Raw genomic sequence first — 22,647 nt, 5'->3', positions numbered from 1 at the left:
TATAAGATAGTTTTCTCATGAAAGGTGTAATTACACATACCCAACACTTCTTAATGTGGTAGCTATAACTTATCTCTCTATGGTCACAATCTGGACTTTGATGAAGATGCATGTTATGCATTGGTATAACTATTTATGAAGAACCATTTATGAAGATGACTGTTGTGCATTGGTATGGAAGTGTGAATAGTTATTTTAAATTTTGTAATGCTTAATAAAAGGACCCTGTGATTAGGAAATTATGATTTTATATGCTAATATTCATGGGATATAAGTTTGTATATTTATTAGAAGGGACGTAATTCTACATTCATAGAATAATATGATTCTAGTTTAATACAAATGTATTCTGTATTTTGTAAAGTAATTTAAATGTTCTATCATATATTTTGTAATTTTTACAGTGGATGACCTTGTGGTCATTCTGATGTAATGCTATCGCCTAAATTTCCATTATGTAAATTAGTTTTGGTTTTTTAACCGATCTATAAACATGATAAATACGACCACATCATCAAATGCAAAATAACATTCCTTATCAAAACCTGATCACAAAACGAACGATTGCTCTGAGTAGCAATAAGAAATCTGGGACTGAAACTCTGGTGAAAACTAACTACTGACACCATGGAACTAGCGATGAATAAACCAATAATTCAGCATGGAAATACTTTTATTACAGATGGACTGTGTTCAGTGTAAAGTCCTGAGTCCAAATCTTGATTATCAAACTTATAAGCAAGTATTTATACATAATTGAAATGACAAGAATAAACATAACAAATAACAATTAATTTAAGTAACATTGTTCACTGACAAAAAAAAACTATTTTTAGAACTTGAAGAATTAAGTAAAAATTTACTAATCTGATTATGTTATTTAAAAACATATAATTATGAATAAGGTAAAATGTCACTAATCAGCTAACAAAGTAAAACCTGTCACTCAATGTCAAACTGAGAATTAAATGCATATCAAAGCATGTTGATAAGTCCTGTCTTCATAAATAGAAACGAAAAATATAAAATACAATGAATTATAAAACACAGAGAATTAAGTCTAAAATATCAAAATTGCAAATTTTATATTAAAGTCCTAAACAATAAAATGAAGCTGCTTTTTCTTGGTCACAAATATCTTTATTCTCACAAACCAAATTACAAATAAGGTATAGAGATAATTATACATATTTCAATACAATAACATAAATAAATAATTTATGAAAGTATAGATAGAGGCATTCACAATGGTTAGAAAAGTTCAATTTGATATAGATCTCCATAATATTTAGTTCAGTTCTGTACATTTTTGGAAATTCGTTTAGTCATAAAACTTCAACTGTTGGGTCTATCTATTTCTATAATGAAATTTCTATAATGAAATGCAATACATTGTGCAATACTGTAGAAGTAATCAAAAGCTGAATATTATACTATTCTGTGGTGTTATGTGGCAAAAGGACACTATGATTTTTTTAACATCAAGGTTTTCAAGAATACAATTGAGGCAAGTTATGATACAATCTGCTTAATAACTGTAGATCTAACATAAGCTGTCACCGTGTGCAATAGTACTGATTTGAACTGGCAATTCTCTGCTTTCATATTTCAAATTATGCTTCACCATAAGTTCTCCAAACCTAAAACAATATTACAAAACTTTGTATAATTAAATGCATCCACATATGAAACACAATAATTTCTCAAAATTGAAAATCTTTAGCATGCACATCAGGCATGGGACAAACAACATTGTAATTTAGTTTGCATTATATTACAATTACTTTGACAAAACCATGCATTAAATATGCATGAGCAAAGCCCATATAACATAGTCAGCTCTAAAAAGGGCCAGAAATGACAAATCTTTAACAATTCAAATTGGGAAACTAACGGACTAATTTATGTACAAAATAATGAATAGAAATGTAAGCTGACTATGTAGTGTGGGGTTTGCTCATTGTACTGGGACATATAGTTGTTAATTTCTGTGTCACATGGTCTCTTGTGAAGAGTTGTCTCAAAAGCAATCATACCACATCTGCCTTTTTTTCAATTATATGCATTTATCAATGTAATGTATTAAATTACCATTTATATTTGCAAAGTTTTTGTATTGAAATACATTTTACATTTGTAAAATTTTATTATCAAGTTAAAAGTAAATCAATCATTTTAAAAAGCAACATGAAGTCACAAAAGATTCTATAATATCGAGAAACTGTTCCATGTATTTGATTTAAGCAAACATGAATTCGTATTTCAAAATGACAACTTTTCACTTATTCAAACGTAATTTTTTTTTTTTCAAGTTCTACCTAGGGTAACCCTTATCTCCAAATTCCCTCTAGTGATCTATGTAAAGTGTAAAAAATGAATGATAAAAAAATAAATGGGGAATATGTCCATAGGGACACAGATGATGCCCCTGCTATCATTTAATGCTATAAAGGAACATAACTCAAGAACTGTAAAAGTGAAGCTTCCAAAAATTGCGCTTAATTTAAGTATTGGGTAAATATCATTATATATATACAAATCATTACATTTAGTTGAGAAAACTCAATGGAAACGAAAAATTTATATAGATTTTTTTTTTATTTGTAAAGGGGCATAACCCCAGAACGGCAATCAAAGTGCTTGTAAGCACCGAATGGTAAATATTGCTTTAATTTATCATTGGAAGTAAAATTGAATATATATTGCATTGTACATGTATAATGCATTGGTTGTAGTTGATTCAACAACCATTCTGGACAAAGAAAAAAACTCCAATTTTTAAATAAGACTTTCAAACATTTTAGAAATGAAGGGTAAAAATTGCTCAAATTTATCAGTGGAAGGCAAAATTAAACATTGCATTGTCTAAGCATTGATTGTAGTTGATTCAACTATAATCATGGACAATGGAAGATAACTCCAATCTTAAAAATTATACTTGATTGATTTTTTTAGGGGGAAAAACTTAAAAATTTAGCATTTGTTTGCATTTGTAAAGGGCATAACAGTAAGATTGATGGCACCATAATTCAAGCTTGATCTGTATATTGTGCTAATAACCATTGTGTATATGTTTCATAATATTTGGTAGAGGATAACTTAAGTAAGAGAAAGGAAGCCAACTTTGGAATGTATGGACGGACAGACAGCCGGGTCTTAAAAAGAATATCAATATTCAAATGATGGACCCTTCGTCTAAAACCACTGCATTTTCACCTTAAAATTTTCAGACAAACCTGTGCATCTGGAAAAGTTTTAAGGCAAAGCATGTGCACTGCAAAACCCATTTAAGTTTTAAATTTATTAAAACATACAATGCACTAGAAAATTATTTATCTAGGGCATGCTATGTTTTAAAATTTTCCTAGATGCGTAGGTTTGTCTGTACTCACGTGTAAAATTTGAGGTAAAAATGCAGCCATTTTAGCCAAAGGCTCCATATGAACCTTAAGTTAATAAACAAGTTGCTTTCTTTAAAAAAAAAAAAAAGAAAGCAATACATGAACTTAGACTGCTGACTGGTCACTAAAAAGATTGTTGCTGAATTGTTGTTTCCATTTGAAATTAAATAATTGGCTGTGAATAGAAGGAAATAATGATGAAGTTAAACTACCTTTATTAAAAATAGGTAATAGTGTGTACATTCTTGCACAAGTCAGTTGAAAGTAATGTTGGATAATTGCGAATAGAAACGTGTAGCTACTATTTGAATATACATTTTAAAGATCTACTATTCCATTTGTTACTTGGGATTGTACATCATTTTTCTCCTAAACCTATTGCAAATCCCAGTTTGTACAAACCAGATGACAATCCAAAATGCACAAACCAAATACAATATCAATTTAAGCACTTAGTTTGCTTTATAATATGGATGCATTTAATATTTAATCTATCATATCTTTATATTGAGTTTCCGTCATATTATCAACTCTTTATTGAATTGTTACAGCCGAGAGATATCAAGTGGCCCATAGACACATCCAGAACTCGCCAATATATATTGAGGGGTTCACGCAAATAAAATTCCTAAATCTACTTTAAATACTAGTAGTTAAATTTCAAACAATCTATTAAACTGTTAAAGTGGATTGTAAATATCTATTCAACTCTTTTATATGCATTTGAACTAAATATCTTTTTTTTAGTTATCATGGAGAATAACTTCATATTCATTTGCTGGTGCTGCTTTACAAATAGTACAAATCATACTCAATTTCGTATCAATATAAAACATTCATCTGAATTTCACTCCAATATTAGACATTCTTTTTTGCGTGAACACTTAGTATATATTGGACAACCTCTGTAGTCATTCAGAACACTGCAAGTCTTTCCTGAATACATCTCTTTTTTTCTATGGCCAAATTGGTAACAGGTAATTAACTGATCTATTGAATATTCATTAGCGTTTTGCAGTTACTATAGGGATATTAAGTGTTAATCGACATTGAATGATTATCCTACATCAGTAGTTAATAAATGAGAGATGCATGAGTAAAAGTTTCTGAAACATAAGCTCAGTGTTCACATTGGAGATGAGATTTTAACCTTTGGGCCAGGTGAGCTAAAAAAAACTTACCTTTTTCTGTTTCATTCTGGTTTTGGTTTTGGTTTACAGCTTCTTTGATGCACAGGAAGTCGATCTGGATTAAATGTACGACCACAATTCTCACATGCTAACAGCTGAGACTGAGCACTGTCATATGCAGCCTGATTAAATGCATCTACATCATATGACCCTTTCCCTGAAAAAAAAACATACAATATAATTGTTCCTATCATTCCAGAAGATAACCTAGTTGTAATTCTTTCTTCTGTAGTTTACAATGAAAACAATATTTGGTCAGATGGCAGACATTATGATAAGAGCATGAATAATTTGGGTTAAACTGACAACAACAGTATACTTGTTGAAATATCTACCTGCTTTACTGATCATTATTGAATTTATATGGAGTCTTTAAAATGGTATTAGCTATATGTGGTCCCAGTACACAATTATTTCATAGTGCAATTCTTTTAGACAATAAATGAAAATAAAAAAATCCCACCTGCTATTTCTCAATAATATTTTTACAGTGTGTTGTACTACTTTTGGGACAAATTATATCAAAATTATAGAAAACTTCATTGGCTCTTAACTCAAAATATGGACAATTCTATCATGTCTATGTTAAGGGGGTCTTGAAATTTTTTGACAGCTCCCATATGCTAATTTTTAACCTTTTTTAGCTAGACCCAAATCACTACTTTGCTTTAAAATTTATGACACAAATTTTTTTACAGTATAATTTCATCCCCCTACTTGCTATTTGAGGCAATAAACATGAAAATACATTTGGAAAGGGTATAAAAACTAGAGGCTCCAAGGAGCCTGTTCGCTCACATGATATTTTTATTTACAATTGATGCATGAAATAATGCAACCATTATACTTTTGCTCTAGTTTCAGATGTACAAGTTAAAAACTGCGTTTTCCCCCTATAGATGTTCTATTTTAAGCCATGTTTGCCATATTAGTTGGCAGGCAGGGTCATCGGACACATGTTTAAAAACTTAAGGCCAGGTTTGGTTAAATTTGTCTCAGTTGTTTCAGGAACAACAATATTTCCTTAAAATTACTAATTCAGGAGCAGCAACCTAACAACAGTTTGTCAGACTCGTCTGTAAATTTCAGGACAAATATATCTATTTGATGAACATTATTGTCTGTGACAAATTTGCTCTAAATGCTTTTAAGTTTCAGAGATATAAGCAAAAACTGCATAATTTACCCCTATATTCTATTTTTAGCTATGTCAGCTATGTTGGTTGGCAGGTGGGTTCATTGGACACTTTTAACTAGATACCCCAATAATGATTGAGATCAAGTTGGGTTAAATTTGTTTCAGATGTTTCAGAGAAGAGTTGCAAGAATACAAAAATTTTCAAAAATAGTTGAAAAATTACTATAAAGGACAACAACTTCCTAAGGGGTCAATTGCTCATTTTGGTCTTGTATACTTATTCGTAGATCTTACTTTGCTGAACATTATTGTAATTTACAATTTATCTCTATCTATAAAAATATTTAAGATACATGAAATAACCAATAACTGCAAAATTTCCTTAAAATTACCAATTCAAGGGCAGCAACCCAACAACAGGTTGTCCGATTCGTCTGAAAATTCCAGGACAGTTAGATCTAAACCTGACAATTTATCAACCATCTCCGATTTGATCTAAAAGCTTTGGTTTTAGAGATATAAGCCAAAATCTACATTTTACCTCTATGTTCTATTTTTAGCCATGGTGGCCATCTTGGTTGGTTGGCCAGGTTATCTGACACAATTATAAAACTAAATACCTGAATGATGGTTGTGGCTAAGTTTGTTTAAATTTGGCCCAGTAGTTTCCAAGGAGAAGATTTTTGTATAAGTTAAGAATGACAGACGATGGACGTCGGACGCCATGTGATGAGAAAAGCTCACTTGGCCCTTTAGGCCATGTGAGCTAAAATTGGCAAGCAACACACTATTCACACTAGGGACTATATTCGTGGACAACTAAAATCATAAGACGATAAATGAGTAATCGGACCATGTACAAGATATAAAATAAACAGCTGCGCCATGAGCGCATGATACGCCCGACGTCTTATGTGGAAGTCTTATGCAATAATCATAAATAGTTTCTGAGTAAGTTTTAAGCAATAACCATATATTGTTTTAGAGACACGGCGGGACATGTGAAACCCCCCACCCTGTTTTTTTTTTACAAAAAACTAAATATTACCAAAATAAAATTTTGAATCAAAACCAAAAAGTATACAGATCTTTAGATTAATATTAAAAGAAGTGTGTAAAGTTTCAAGCAATAATCATAACTTATTTTTGAGATACGGCACGACATGTAAAAAAACCTCCCCTGTTTTACAAAATACTCAATAACTCAAAAATAAAATTTTGAATAATCACCAAAAAGTATACAGATCTTTACATAAATAGAACAAAGAAGTGTGTAAAATTTTAAGCAATAATCTTAAATCGTTTTTGAGATACGGCACAACATGTAAAAAAAAACCTCCCCCTATTTTACAAAATACTCAATAACTCAAAAATTAAATTTTGAATCATCACCAAAAAGTATACAGATCTTTAGATTAATATAACAAAGACATGTGTAAAGTTTTAAGCAATAATCATAAATAGTTTTTGAGATATGGCGCGACATGTAAAAAAAACCTCCTCCTTTTTTACAAAATACTCAATAACTCAAAAATGAAATTTTGAATCAACTCCAAAAAGTATACAGATATTGGAATTAATATAACTAAGAAGTGTTTAAAGTTTTAAGTCATAATCAAGAATCGTTTTTGAGATACAGTGCGACATGTGAAAAAAACACACCCCTGTTTTAGTTATAAAGTGCCGTAACTCAAAAAGTTTAAATCTTATTTTCACCAAAAAGTATACAGATCATTTGACCATCATAAGAAACAACTATATTAAGTTTCATGAAATTTGGATAAGTCGTTCTCAAGTTACAATGTGACATGTTTATGCCGGACAGACGGCTGGACAGACAGACACCGGACATTTGTATACCATAATACGTCCCGTCAAAACTTTGACGGGCGTATAAAAACAAGTGAAACTGCAAGCAACAGTGCTGGCTGTAAGGGGATAATTTTAATAGTGTAAAAATATGTGAGTGTTAGTTAAACAGAAAGTTTATGATGAATGATGAATCTGAAAAAGCATCACATGGTAAAGCTGACTTGTGTTAATCCTGAAACCAAATTTCAGAAATATTTGTATTGTAGTTCCTGAAAAAAATATGACGAAAATTTTCAACTTGGCTATCAGGTGTAAAATGATGCAATTGTTCAGTAAACAGGAAGTTGTCAAGTGATTAATATGAAAAACATCACACTATATAGCTGACATATAGTAACCCTGAAACCAAATTTCAGAAAGCCTTGTATTGTAGTTCCTGAGAAAAATGTGATTAAAATTATTCATGGGACGGAAAGGCTGACAGTTCCGTCCCATGAATAATTTTGATGGATGGATGGATGGATGGATGGGGGTTCAAAGTGGGGTATAATAATAAATAGAAGTATATTTTTTTGGTTCAATCACTGATCAAAGTGATATAGTGAAATAATAATTCACTTTTAGTAGTCATTTTAGTTAAATTTTATTAAAATAGGCTTAAAGAAACATTATTGATAATTCGACCTCATTGAATCCATATTCATGTGACCTTCAATTTAACCCCATAGCTAGTGATTTGTTACAAATGTATAAGGCAGGTTCAGCAATTAAAAATGTGTAAATGGTCATGAAATCAGGAGTTTCAAATCATAAGTCAGTCTTAGGGTATCAAATTAACCCTAGTGGATATGCTTACTTGTGAAAATTAGCTCTTAGATATAATGAATTTTTCAAAGCTCTTTTGAGAATATCTAAATAGACATGGAAGGTTTTTCAAGAATTATATTTTTGTGTAAATAGATTTAGCACTGAGAGGTGGCTTCATCCTAGTTTTGTTCTCAAATGCATTTTACTCTCATACCTAATAGAGGTAAGCTTAATTAGAGGTTGAATCAAATTACCTGTTACATGTTGAATCTCAGGTTTTTTAGGTGGTGGTCTTTGTTGATGCTTTGGAAGTTTATTGTTCTCGATTTTCCACTTTTCTAGACACTGGGGTTCATGTATACTTATGGACTTGGAGCCAAATTCACGACCACATAAATAACAAACCATTGTTGGTGGTCTTCTTATCACAGGTGCCTGTAAAAAAATCAGAAGACTAAGTTAAAAAATACATAGATGTTTGTGGCCTTTTGTGCTAGGGCTGACCACCTGAAACATCTAGAACCTTTTGATATAATTTGAACAAAAAAAACACATACTGTTAATTTAGAAATTATTGTGTGCATTCGTTATCGCGATTTTGTCAATTTTGACTAAAATGTGATTTTAATTTTTGCGATATTGAGAAAAAGCCATCTTAACTTTTCACATTTTTTATTTTACAAAAAATATATATCTTTTCACTTATGAGTTTGGGACACATACCCCCTGTGCCCCCTGGTAAATCAGCCACTGGCCATACTAATGTTTTGAAACATGCTTTTCTAAAAGTTTTGATAAAACAGGAAGTACAGAAATTGGTCTATAATTGGTTGCCATGAATTTTCCCCCATTTTCAAAAAGCTCAGGGATTACTCTTGCATTCTTCAGAACACTGGTAATGTACTTGTATCTATTATTCTGTTAAAAATGTAAGTTAAAGATGAAGTTATGAAAGGAGCACTCAATTCAAAAAAAAAATGATCCTGTATGTTATCAGATACAGTGGAATAATTATCATGATTATACAAAAATGTAATGCCAAGTTTGACCATTTCACTAAATAAATTGTGACTAGTGGAATTGAAAATTGAACTTGTTTTGACTTAGTATAATGTTTGATAATATCAAATAGATTGGAGTAATAGAGTATCGGTTTATGCTCAAGGTAATAAATTAAGAACATATTAGTTATTTAAATATGATTATTGAAACCTTACTTAAAATGTTATTTGCCACCTTAATTAAGGAGTGCTTTTGCTAAATTTAGATTTGGAGTTGCTCCCCTTAGAATACAAATGGAATATGTAGATATGAAAGAAAAGAATTACACAAAAGAACATCTTTTTATTGTAATAATAGTATTGAAGATGGTGCTACATGTATTATTGAAATGTCCTCTATACAAAGACACATATCGTTTTATGATGCTGGTAATTTTAATGTGAATTTTAACATTTTATCACATATTGATTTTTTTGATTTTTTTATTTTAAATAGTGAAGTTTTTGAAAGTGTCCTAAGAACCTGCTATAACATAATATTCAATCAGAAGAAACGTTTTTTTATATATATATATATATATAATTGCATGAATATGATGTAATTTATACCTGCATCATATATCATTTACTCACTTTAGTGGAGGGTTGTGACGGCTCTGTTGTTTTTCCACCTCCTTTACCTGTCTTTGATTTGCAGGCCCTCAGGTGAACATCCAAACGATCAGGAGCAAAGGTACGACTGCAGTTTGGACATGGTATCAATTGGGATTTTGCATTTTCTGCTGCTAGTTCATTCATCTGTTCTCTGGAAAACACCTTATTTATTTATTTATTTATATCACTCATAACTTGGATGTCCATTCCATAAATAATTCTTATATACATGTAGCTGTCTGAGATGACATTGAAAATTCCTGTCTGACAGCATGGTGCATGTAATAATTAAGCACATATATCACACAAGTAACCTTTCCATTAAAATTCTCAAAATATGTCAATGACTTAACTAGAGCTGAGGGGAGGACAGGGGATACCCTTCTCCCTTCTCCCATCCCTCTTTTCCTTTCTCCTACCCCCGTTCTTCTTTCTCCCATTAGAATAAAACATCTCCTTTTGAGATATTTTTTCTTGAAATATTAGAAATTTTTTCAAAAGGAGAGATATTTTATTTTTTCTCCTTTCTCCCAGCCTTCCTCTCCTTTCTCCTACCCCCTGTCTCCCTTACCCCTGCCCCCCCCCCCCCCCCCCCCCCTCAGAGCTAAATTTCAGCAGAACACTTTAGTTTTCACCCCTAGTGTTTGGTGGGGTTCATGTAAATTGCTTATTCTTTAGTTTTCTATGTTGTGTCATGTGTACTATTGTTTGTCTGTTTGTCCTTTTCATTTTTAGCCATGGTGTTGTCAGTTTATTTTCTATTTATGAGTTTGACTGTCCCAGACTGGCAGTCAGGGGTACTACTTATTTAAGTAAATTTTATTAACTTGTACATGTATAGGTAAAAAAAAAATGGCTTAGTTATGTCCCTTAGACATTCAGAATTTTTTTACTTGTATAAGTTAAAAAGTCATCCTTTCTTCCTTTCTTGAATTCTTAAGATTTCTTTGCTCTAATAGAATTTTAAATTGTGTACCCTTTGCAGAAGTCTTTACTATTCATTTAAGTATAATTTCATGGACAATAAAAATCCCATTTGTCTGTTGCTCAATTACAAGTCCCAAAGGAGTAAATAAAATTTACTTGTACATGTATAATAAGTAGTACCCCTGACTGTCAGGTATCTAATTCGTCCCTCTTTATTTCTTATTTTAGTTTCTTCATAGATGCACTTGGCACATGCTACAAGGCAGCACTCGCACCCCCAAAGTGGAGAGGGATAAATATAAGTTGCAAAACTTGTTTCCCAATCCACTATAAATAAACATGTTTAAACTTATTAAATATGATATGTTGATTTTGATTTTATATGTATCATTATATTTGCTTAACACTGTAAATTGGTAGATGTGAACTAAAACATTCGACATTTGCTTACAGCATGTTCTGCGAGATACATTTTCACAGTAAATAAAATGAATATGGTGTCTGTTAGTTAGATTCTGAGAACAAGCATCAAACTTAACCTTAAAGCTTGCACACTAGCTTTATATTACAAGGATGCCAGATGAACTCATACAGTGACTTCCTCTTCATTGTCCTGTTATACCACTATCCCAATTAAGAGAAAGAGTTAAACACACAATGTCACAAACATGTTAGGCCTAACCATGCATATTCTAAATGTTCCAAGTCAGAAGCCAGTAATTCAGTGTTTGGAGTTTGTTGCCACATATCATATTTGCTTTCGTTTTATGGTTAGTACTTTTAAAATCAGGACATTATTTTTTTTAATTAATTCACATTTTGTTATGTCTTAACCTTTTAAAGCTAGGTCAGATGTGTTTTGCTCATTGTTGAAGACTATACAGTGACCAATAGTTGCTTACATCTACTTTATTTGGTCTCTGGTGGATAGATGGTAATAATACCACAATCTCATTTGATGAATACAAACTGAAAAAAAAACTTCAAGAGGAATGAGGACACTTAGTTAAGATATATATATGTCGATTTGACTCTAGTATACTTTTGACATTCATGGATCTTGAAAATGTTGTATTTATCATGATTTTCAAGTATGAAACCTCTATTTTCAATTGAACTTTCAGCTCATATAACTAATTTGCTTACCTTGTAACTGTTTTTCCAAATTCTGGTTTTTTGGGCATTGGTCGTCTCCTTTCCTTGGGCAAATTTTTATTTTCTATTTTCCATTTTTCTAAGCACTGTGGCTCATGAATAGGAAGGGATTTTGTTCCAAATTCCCTTCCACATATATAGCAAACAACTGTTTTAGGTCCCTGCACTGCTGTTACTGTCTTTGGTCCTGTTGGTGTGTTATTCAAACTAGTTCTAGGGGCATTATTATCTGTGCTTGCAGCTTGACCTATTTTTGGCTTGCAAGACTTCTGATGAACAGAAAGACGGTCAGGATTAAAAGTCCGACCACAGTTTTCACATGCCAAGAGTTGAGCTTGACTACTTTGCCATGCTGCTTCATTTATAGCATTCACATCTAACTTTCCACCAGACTGCAATACCTCTGGCTTTTTAGGTAAAGTGCGTCGTTGACCTTTGGGTAATTTTTCATTTTCCATTTTCCATTTTTCTAAACATTGAGGTTCATGAATTGATAACGATTTTGAACCATACTTTTGTCCACAAATGTAACATAAAACAAAAGTTGGCTTCTCAGGGGCCTCATTCATTTTTGTGCTACTTTTAGGGTTTGGGTTAGATGTGATTGTTGAAGAACCACCAGGGCCTTTCTTTACACCACCAGTGGCTTTACATGATCGTTGATGTACAGACAGTCTATCTGAGGCAAATGTCCTACCACAACGGTCACATGGTATCAACTGTGACTGCGCACTCTCCCATGCAGCTGCATTCATAGCATCCACATCATAACTTCCATTGCTAGAAACAACTTCTGGTTTTACTGGTAATTTTCTTCTCTGGGCTTTTGGTAAAAGTTCATTTTCTTTCTTCCATTTTTCTAAACATTGCGGCTCATGAAATGAAATAGAAGCAGTGCCAAACTTTCTTCCACAAATATAGCATAAGACAAAACTTGGGCCAGATGGTATCTTTGCTTTTGGCAAAGTTTTATTTGGTGATGTATATGTACCCTCTCTTTCAAGTCCAGGTGAGGGTCTTGAACCAGAACCACCTGTGGTGCTTGTTACTGAATTCCTTTTCATGGGTCCATTTTGTCTTGAAACGACTTCCTTCCTTGTACTTTGTTTTTCTATGTCAACTGTATTATTTTTATCAATAAATTTAGGAGCATTCAACACTGCTGTTTTGGGGCGAAGTTCCTCCCTTCCAGAGTTCTGATTTTTGTTTTTATCTGAAAAGTAAATGTTTAGATAGTTTCTATAAACATTGATAAAGCCCATTTTTCTTTAATTTTTCTTAATTTTTAAATAAATATTTCAAATTCTACTTTTCATTTTTTTACACTGTAGAAAACCTTTTTTTAATTTTAGTTTCTTGTGTATAATTTGGAGTTTAGTATGGCGTTCATTATCCCTGAACTAGTATATATATTTATTTAGGGGCCAGCTGAAGGACACCTCCAGATGCGGGAATTTCTCACTGCATTGAAGACCTATTGGTGACCTTCTGCTGTTGTCTGTTCTATGGTTGGGTTGTTGTCTCTTTGACACATTCCCCATTTCCATTCTCAATTTTACTAATCAAAGCGTGTTAATTCATGATAAATTCCTACATCCATGACATCACATTTCTATAACTATGATAACTAAATTTTTTTTAGTCAACAATTACAAACAATTACCCCATTGAGTTGAATTTAAGGCAGATATGGCTTTCAAAGATGTTTGGAAAATTTTACTTAGCTATATATATCTATGGTATTTCCCCACCCCCCCTTCCCTCCTGCCATGGTATATATATTGAACCCCCTACTATGCACCTTCAAATTCAAAGATTTATTAGCTATGCTAACTCCTTTACATAGTAGTTAATACATACTCCAATAGGTAGTTGGTACAATGTATTAAACATGCATTTAAAGATGTTTGGAAAACTTTACTGAGCCATGGTATTATGACCCCCTGCAATGATATATTCTACCACCTACATGTACTAAACACCTCGAATTTGGTAAGGGTTTAAGGGACCCAGTGTCTGCATATACTTTTGTTGTTGCCTATGTTTTCAGTGTGATAGGGGAATGCAAAAATAAAAGATTTAAAGTTGATGAAATGTATGAAATGCTTGTAAAAAATGAATACAGTATGCAATCAAATTTATAGATTTAAAAAAAGAGTTGAAACATAAATTCATTGAATGAACAAATGATAAAAAAGATAATTTTTACAAAAATGGTGAAAAACAATTTCCCTAGATACTAAGCCTTTATCATTTATATTGTTAGAAGCTTCTGACCAAGTTTAGTGAAAATCCAGGATGGTTTATGAATCTAATAAATGTTTTAAAAACTTACTGAAATGACAAATGTAAAACAATTCAAACGAGATAACTAATGGTCTCATTTATGTAAAAAAACAAGAATGTGTCCCCAGTACACGAATGCCCCAATCGCACTATCATTTTCTATGTTCAGTGGACCGTGAAATTGGGGTAAACCCTCTAATTTGGCATTAAAGTTAAAAAGATCATATCATAGGGAACATGTATTACTAAGTTTGAAGTGGATTGGACTTCAACTTCATCAAAAACTACCTTGACCAAAAACTTTAACCTGAAGTGGGACAGACGGACGGATGCACAGACCAGAAAACATAATGCCCCTCTACTATCGTAGGTGGGGCATAAAAACACTAGATAAACAATGAGGAAAGACATCCATTGAACTAATGAAAGCTATATTTTTATAGAACCTAGTTGGTTGATCATGAGTTGTCTAGAGAGCTGAACACAGTGCAGGCAGTGTTGCCACAATGTCTCAGAGGGGAGAACAAAAATTGGCCAACAAAATTGTGAAGACCTAACATGGTTGGGCTAAATTTGAGATTAAATGCAATATACATGTATATATACAATGTACCAGGTACTGTCTGTCATAAATTGTCATCTATTAAGACCTATGTCTAGTTTTTGCTGAAAAGATGGACAACATTTGTGCCAGTACAAAAATGTAGGTTAAAATTAAGAGCACATAAAGGCAATTATGTATCTTGTGTTCATGTTTTACCTGCTTTACAGCTTCTCAGATGTACAGGCAGTCTGTCTGGGTTAAATTTTCTACCACAATTTGGACAAGGCAGCAACTGAGATAATGCACTCTGTCTGGCGGCTTCATTAAACCTTTCATTATTACTCATCCCATCTATTTCAGGTAATATCTCCGGTTTTGTTGGAGTTTTCCTTCGTTGAGGTTTGGGTATCTTGTCATTTTCAAGCCTCCACTTTTTCAAACACTGTGGCTCATGGATTGATAGTGACTGTGATCCAAATTCTCTGCCACAAATATAACATACCACAGTCTTTCGTCCAGGAATTCCAGGCATACCTTCTCTGTCAACAGATATAAAAAGAATATGCTTTAATTAACTGTCACCAGGCTTATTTGGACTTAATTTTAATTTTATCATTTATTAAGAAATTGGACTTTAAGAAAAGACATTATTTTACAAATTTAAATATTTACATGTATAGACAAATAATGTGTTAATCTTAATTAGTGACATTTAATGTTTCTAATATTTGTGACAGATTTATTTATTGAGTTACAGAAATTAATATGAAAGACATTAATTCATACTAAAGGTGTGAAAATTATTGTATAGGAAAATGAAAGAATAGGATTATATGAGTATTATAAATTATAATTATCTTTTATATTAATTAATGTGAATGCTGTCACTTATAGCTTAAAGTTATGAAATGTCATTTTAATTTGAGTATTGAATTGTCATTCTAATTGAGTATTGTCTATTTTGAATATTTACTATAAATATTAGTTGTAAACTTTGTGAAATTAGTATACTAAGGAGAAATAGTAAGATCCATTAGATGCAGTAGGAGTCATATTGTGTTGACGTTATCCTTTGTATATATGTTATACTAGAACTTTGGCTTGGAATTAAATTATATAACTTGAATGTGTTGGATTTTCGTGAACTGCAACAACTAGTTCCTGATATGGTGACCGTCATAGTTTAATTGTTTTTCTAATGATTTTATAAATAAAATCATGACCTGTAACGCCCCTCGGTTACATAACCCTTTCCTCCATGGATTATTTTTTTACATACTTGATTTGCAAAGGATTGTTTCAATAAAAAAAAATCATCATGTTTAAAGTATTAATGCAATGTGAAAACGAATATTTCATCAATGAAATTCTAGTCATATCTTCTCATGAATATTCTTTTTATATTAGATACAAATTTTATAAAGTCTGATAGTTTTTATTTGTAGGTTCCCGTTAGACATTTCAACTGAGGCACTATGTACACACTACACAGGCGTCAAAAGGCATCATTATGGAGGAAAGGGTTTGAGGAGGCTTGAGGGTACTATTAGTTTAACAGAAAATACATTGTAAGTACCATAACAAAAATGCATGCTTCTTTCGAAAGGGAGATTGTGAGATTAAATGAACAGTGACCCCATTTATTTTATTTTTCTATTAAAAGCTACATTTTGTAGTATATGAATGATAAAGTCCATTTATCACATGTTTTTTGAAAAAAATATCAAAATCCTATATTTAATTTTAAAAAAATGGACTTATACCTAGTCCAGCCCCCTTGAACCCTTTTAAATTGTGACAGCATTTGAATTTCTAAGATTTGTTTGATACAGTGTAGTATTGAAAGGCCATTCAACATTCAAACCTTTAACAAGGTAATTTAACACTGTAAAGACTACAAAAATGTTACTGTAAATTTTTAAATGTATTCATTTACATGTAGGTATAAATAAATTAATATACTAACAGGTACATGTATATTGCCAGTCTGTATTGGAAATATTGGACTGGGCCGAAAAGCAATATAGATCACATGATTTATATGACCAGGACGACGTCACCAGTATAACACATGCCGTTTTGGTAGTAATAGGGCTGTTTTAATCCTATTATTTAGTTTGAGAAAGATCTTCATAAATGGTTAATACAGTATATTAGAGTTAAATGTATTAACTGGCTGTTTCTGTATTGGCATTGGTACATGTATTGTCAATACAGACTTGTTCTGAATTCTGTATAACATTCATCAAATGTGAATATAGGGCCAATAATTTTCCAATACGGACTGGCGATTATGTGAATATAAATGTAGGGCCAATATTTCCCATAAGGACTGGCAATGAATCGTGAATTAGTCATGCACAATATATATGTTTACATGTAATTCAGGATTCATTGCCAGTCCGTATTGGAAATATTGAACAGGGCCGAAAAGCAATATAGATCACATGACTAATATGACCAGGACGACGTCACCAGTGGAGGATCTAGAAATTTTCATAAGTGGGGGCCCACTGGCTGCCTAAGAGGGGGCCAGCTCCCGTCACGCTTCAGTGATTCCCTATATAATCAACCAATTTTTTTTCTTAAAAGGGGGGGGGGGGGGGGGGGGGGCGAGCCCCTTCCCCTACATCAGCCTCTGGTCACCAGTATGACACATGCCGTTTTGGTAGTATTAGCTATACGCGTAGGGCTGTTAAATGAGTAGGGCTGTTAAAAACTTAAATGAATCATATTAGTTAAAAAATTAGGATATTACCCATTCATGAAGATCTTTCAGAAACTTGTGAAGGATAGTCAATTAATGATCATTGATTGTCCAAATTACGGCCTTCTTTTACTTTAGGGGTCCCAACCAATCAAGAGCTATACTAAACTATTCTTAACCCCAAACCTTATCCATACCAAAACCTTACACTAGCCCTAAGGCCTAACCCTAACCTAAAACATCTCCTAACCTAACCATAACCAAGAATGAAACTTAACTCTAAAGTATAGGGACCCTTGGCTCAAAGTAAAAGAAGGCTCAAATTATTTATAGTATTCCCATTTTATACATGTGTGAAGACGTTCGTCTCAATAAATTAAGTGAAGTTCAGTTTCAGTTTGTTTTAACTTAGCAGACGAGACGTGTCATATTACACTTACCGTACATTTAAACTAATGGAAATGTTTTCAAGTTACAAACTTTCCTTGACATCTTGTAAACAACTTTCCTTAGTTACAACAGTTTCCGAGTTGGGTAAATTATCAGTCATTACAAATATCAAAATGGATGCAATATTAATGAAAATAAATTTGAAACATGTTTCACGGTTACAAAACTAGGAATTTCGCAGTAGTTAATAAGCATGTTTGTGGTTTTTTTCTCAGGGAAAGTGGATATAAAGTTCCATATTCCCTCAAATGGACCTCATATAACTTGAAACAGAAAAAAGTGTATGAACCGGAAGTTATTCTTTTCAGAATATGGTTCAGTTCGCCCTGGTTCACGTTCGCCCTAATACCTGTTCGCCCAGGGTCCATTCGCTTTGATTTTTTTCTTCTAATTGCTGTCCAGTTGCATAATATCAAAGACATATAATACAGTATTAGTATTATATAGTATTATATGTCTCTGATAATGTTAATTATTTGAACAGAATATGTTAAAGTTTGTCGAAAAATTTCCCGAAAATTGTATAATTTGCCGCAACCAATTTATTTGCCTTTACTTTATTTGCATAGTAGAATACTGGAACAGTTGAAACCTGACAAGGTAAAAGACTATGCCCATTACTCATTGGAAGTAGGACTGATCTTCCGCTATTTCCTGAATCTATGTAAGGAACCAGTAAGAGAACAGTTTCTCCCACTCCTTAAAATGATGATGGTGCAGCTCAGATGCCAAAGTATACTGAGCGCCATGTACCCTAAGGAGAGTTTACGAATAGCAATATTCTGTAATGGGTTTACAAGAAGTCTGTCGGGTATTCTCTGCTAGCTTCGTAAACCTCCATGGAAGGGAAGATGGCAATGTTCCAGCTGATTTAGTATAAGAATGGAAGCACGGTAAAAGAAAGCAAAAAACACATTAAACATATGTTTTTCAATAAAGAAAATTCAACAATTGAGCACTATACCAAGCATGCACAAAACTGCAAGTAACATTGACGTTGAAGTTGGAACTTTTGTTAGAGCCAAACGACACAAAATTAAAAGCTATGATGATGAAATATGTGTTATTATCGAGGATTTAAGAGAAATTTTGCCATTTCCTCATAAAGAAGGAAGATCATATGAAACTTTTAAAAATATTCCTAAGTCACTTTGTGAGAAAGTAGATGGTTTGAAATTACAGAAGTAGTTCCAGAAACACAAAAAGTCTTTTCCTTTGTAAACCTATTGAAATTGATCATCAAAGTTGCTTTTAACACACATTGTTTTATATCAGACATAATTCAGGTAGTATGAGGGAATGTCTACAAATTATTTGCTTACAAAATGCCAAAATGTAGTTTTCTAAATTTTATGAAACTATATACAAGTATATAGTGCTTATTTCATTTTTTTTAATTTACTATGTGCAATTTGTGGTTTGCTCATCGTTGAAGTTTGTACAGTGGCCTCTATTTACTAATTACTAATTTGAATGAAATAATTTACAAGATTGAGCTCATACAGAAATGAAGCTAGCCTATAGAGGATTTCTAGAACTGGTAAAAATTCATAGAACACATAATAACTTAGTTAAACATTACAAAACTTAGTTAGACATTACAAATTTATTTCAATAATGTTTTCCTTCATTCTAAGGTTTAAATTAATTGATCATAAATTATATTGTGTTTGTCTTCAAACAAAAAACAAAAATAAAGCATGTTACAAAGATTCCAAGTCTGGAACAAGAGTGCACACGCTGAAATGTCTCTCCTGCTTTACCGACCATTCATTTTATGACAATTTTATTTAAAGGTTTTACTACAAGCAATAGAAAATCTGAACATATTTAAAGATCATTGACAATGAGGTCAAGTTAAAACCAAATGTGTTCATATTTGTAGCACTGATGCCCCCCCCCCCCTCCACACACACACACAATCATACCAAGAATCAATCATGCATTAAATGGTACAAGGGAAAAGGCTATGGTATTCTATAAAATTTCCATCTGTTTAGCATTGAAACATCAAAAGGGTACATACTCCTTAATGTTAGTGAAAAACAGACAAAAACACAACAAGAGTCACATGCTAAAATGTCTCGCGTTCTTTATAATCTTAACATGACCCAAGAAAATGAGATCAAGGTCAGATGAAACATGCCGAGCAGACATGTACAGCTTGCAATTCTCCATACAACACATATATAATAATTGACCTAATTTGCTTATAGTTTAAGAAAACCAGACCAAAACACAAAAATATATCACTGAGCAATGAACCGTGAAAATGAGGTCAAAGTCAAATAAATCCTGCGAGACTAACATGTACATCATAAAATATTTCCATACACCAAATATAGTTGACATACAGTATATGAAAAACAGACCAAAAGATAAAAAATTAACTATAACCACAGAACCAGGAAAATGAGGTCAAGGTCAGATGACACCTGCCAGTTGAACATGTACACCTTATAGTCCTTCCTTACACCGAATATAATAGACCTGTATCGGAGATATGGACTTGACCATAAAAACTTAACCTTGTTCACTGATCCATGAAATGAGGTCGAGGTCAAGTGAAAACTGTGACGGGCATGAGGTCCTTGCAAGGTACGCACATATCAAATATAGTTATTCTATTACTCATACTAACAAATAAATTAACATTACAATTTTTTTTTTTCAAGTAGTCACTTAACCATGAAAATGAGGTCAAGGACAATGGACATGTGACAGACGGAAACTTCGTAACACGAAGCATCTAAATACAAAGTATGAAGCATCCAAGTCTTCCATCTTCTAACATATAAAGCTTTTAAGAAGTTAGCTAAAGCCGCCGCCGCCATAGCCGCCACTATCCCTATGTCGAGCTTTCTGCGACAAAATTCAGGCTCGACAAAAACTTAACATTGACCAACGAACCATGAACATGAGATCAAGGTCAGATGAAACCTGACAGCTAGACATGTACACCTTACAATCATTCCATACACCAAACATAGTAGACCTATTGCATACAGTGTACAAGAAAAACAGACCAAAACACATAAACTTAACATTCTTTTAACTAGATACCTTAAGGATGATTTAGGCCAAGTTTGGTTTAATTTGGCCCAGCTGTTCCAGAGAAGATTTTTTTAAAGGTTAAAGGACTACGACGAACGCAACGTGATGAGAAAAGCTCTTTGTATGAGCTAAAAATCATTAAAGGGCAATAACTCCTATAAGAAGTCATGACAGTTTTGACATCACGGAACAATTGATAGAGCTCAATATTCTGAACATTTTTGCCTATGCCTCCACTCCCATCATAATTTCTCCATTAAGAACAGATTTTGGCCAGGTAAGCTTATAAAACTGTATAACCAGCATCATTGTAGACTTGCACATCAGCTCAATATGTAAAGGCATTTAGAAAAAAAAGTCTAACACCATTGTTTTCATGAAACTTTTAACTTGAGTTTCAATTTTTATAAAACAGAAAATGTATTTGAATTTCAATTATCTAGTCCATGCTAAGTCACATTTTCCAGATACATAGCTTTGACATTAGTCAGAGTAAACATTGACGTCAAATCACTAGTCATTTATTTTACTTATATTCTAAGCCAAAGGGTATATTTTTGCTTCACGTCCAGTGGCAAATATTTCATGCATATCACAGACAATCATGACAAGTGTAAATTAACAACACATACAAAAGGTAAGTCCTGTAAGTATATGTTCAGAAAGGTGTTAAGACCAAATAAACTAGTGTAAGTGGTTTAAGTTACATCTAAAAAAAATAAGTATGGGTAGGTACATGCAGGTAGGAATTATAAAATCTTTTTTTATTTTTTTACACAGTCTATGGGAGCAACATTCTGACTTAGTGAAAATCTAGAGTGCATAGGCTGAAATGTCTGGCCTTCTTCACCAACTGACTTTATGTTGATAGTCCTAAATATAAAGCTTTACTACAAGTATTAAACTTAAGAACTTAAGGATGTACACCTCTGAGAAGCCAAAAAATTCTAGAATTAAACTTTTTTCCTTAACTTGATTTTTGGGTTTATATGACTTTAAAAAAATAGTTGGTGAAGAAAAAATCATACGGCGGTGCACTTCTTTTTTTTTTGCTACAGATTCGGCTACCCAAATTTCGATGATTTTCCCATTTTTCATCAGTTTTTGCTCATTTTTGGGCTAATATTGTGAAAAAAATCAATTAAACTTGTATCAAGTTATACTTACTATAAAGATGAAGAAATTTAAGTTAAAAAAAAGTATAGGTAGGTGTTAATTAAAAGAAAGTTTTATCATATTTTGATGCTTTTTCAAGTCAAATTTACCATGCTGTCAATTTTGTAAATTTGTGATTTTTCTCTGTTTTAAGAACAAAAATGCATATTAATTCAAGTTCTTTGTTTTAAATGATTTAAAAAATACATATCTAAGAAATTTGAAAAGAAAAAGTTGATATGGGATGTACATGTTTCTAGTAGAAATCATATTTTGTACCCCTCATCCTTTCTCTCAAAATTTTGGCTAAAATTTTTAAAAGACTGCCTTGATTGATAATAAAATTTGAAAAACATATTACTCAAT

The 22,647-nt window shown here is 32.3% G+C and overlaps 1 protein-coding gene across 2 annotated transcripts; it reads right to left on the bottom strand.

Moving 5' to 3' along the window:
- Positions 1 to 655: 655 nt before the first annotated feature.
- LOC139519916 (zinc finger protein 474-like) lies at positions 656 to 18,363 on the bottom strand. 2 transcript variants are annotated; one of them, XM_071312221.1, is made up of 7 exons: positions 18,063 to 18,363; positions 15,132 to 15,454; positions 12,077 to 13,298; positions 9,983 to 10,154; positions 8,603 to 8,783; positions 4,583 to 4,748; positions 656 to 1,640 (listed from the first exon to the last, which is right to left on the bottom strand). In XM_071312221.1, exons 2-6 carry the CDS (start codon positions 15,445 to 15,447, stop codon positions 4,594 to 4,596), a joined length of 2,046 nt encoding a protein of 681 aa, XP_071168322.1. In that variant the 5' UTR covers positions 15,448 to 15,454; positions 18,063 to 18,363; the 3' UTR covers positions 656 to 1,640; positions 4,583 to 4,593. The 2 variants fall into 2 exon arrangements, with proteins under 2 accessions (XP_071168322.1, XP_071168323.1); XM_071312222.1 differs by having other exon boundaries at positions 18,068 to 18,176.
- Between the last annotated feature and the right edge of the window lie 4,284 nt (positions 18,364 to 22,647).

Source organism: Mytilus edulis, chromosome 4 (assembly GCF_963676685.1).
Source record: "Mytilus edulis chromosome 4, xbMytEdul2.2, whole genome shotgun sequence".
Lineage (NCBI taxonomy): Eukaryota > Metazoa > Mollusca > Bivalvia > Mytilida > Mytilidae > Mytilus > Mytilus edulis.
Note: the sequence above shows the minus strand (reverse complement) of the source record. Positions and strands in the feature narration are given on the sequence as shown.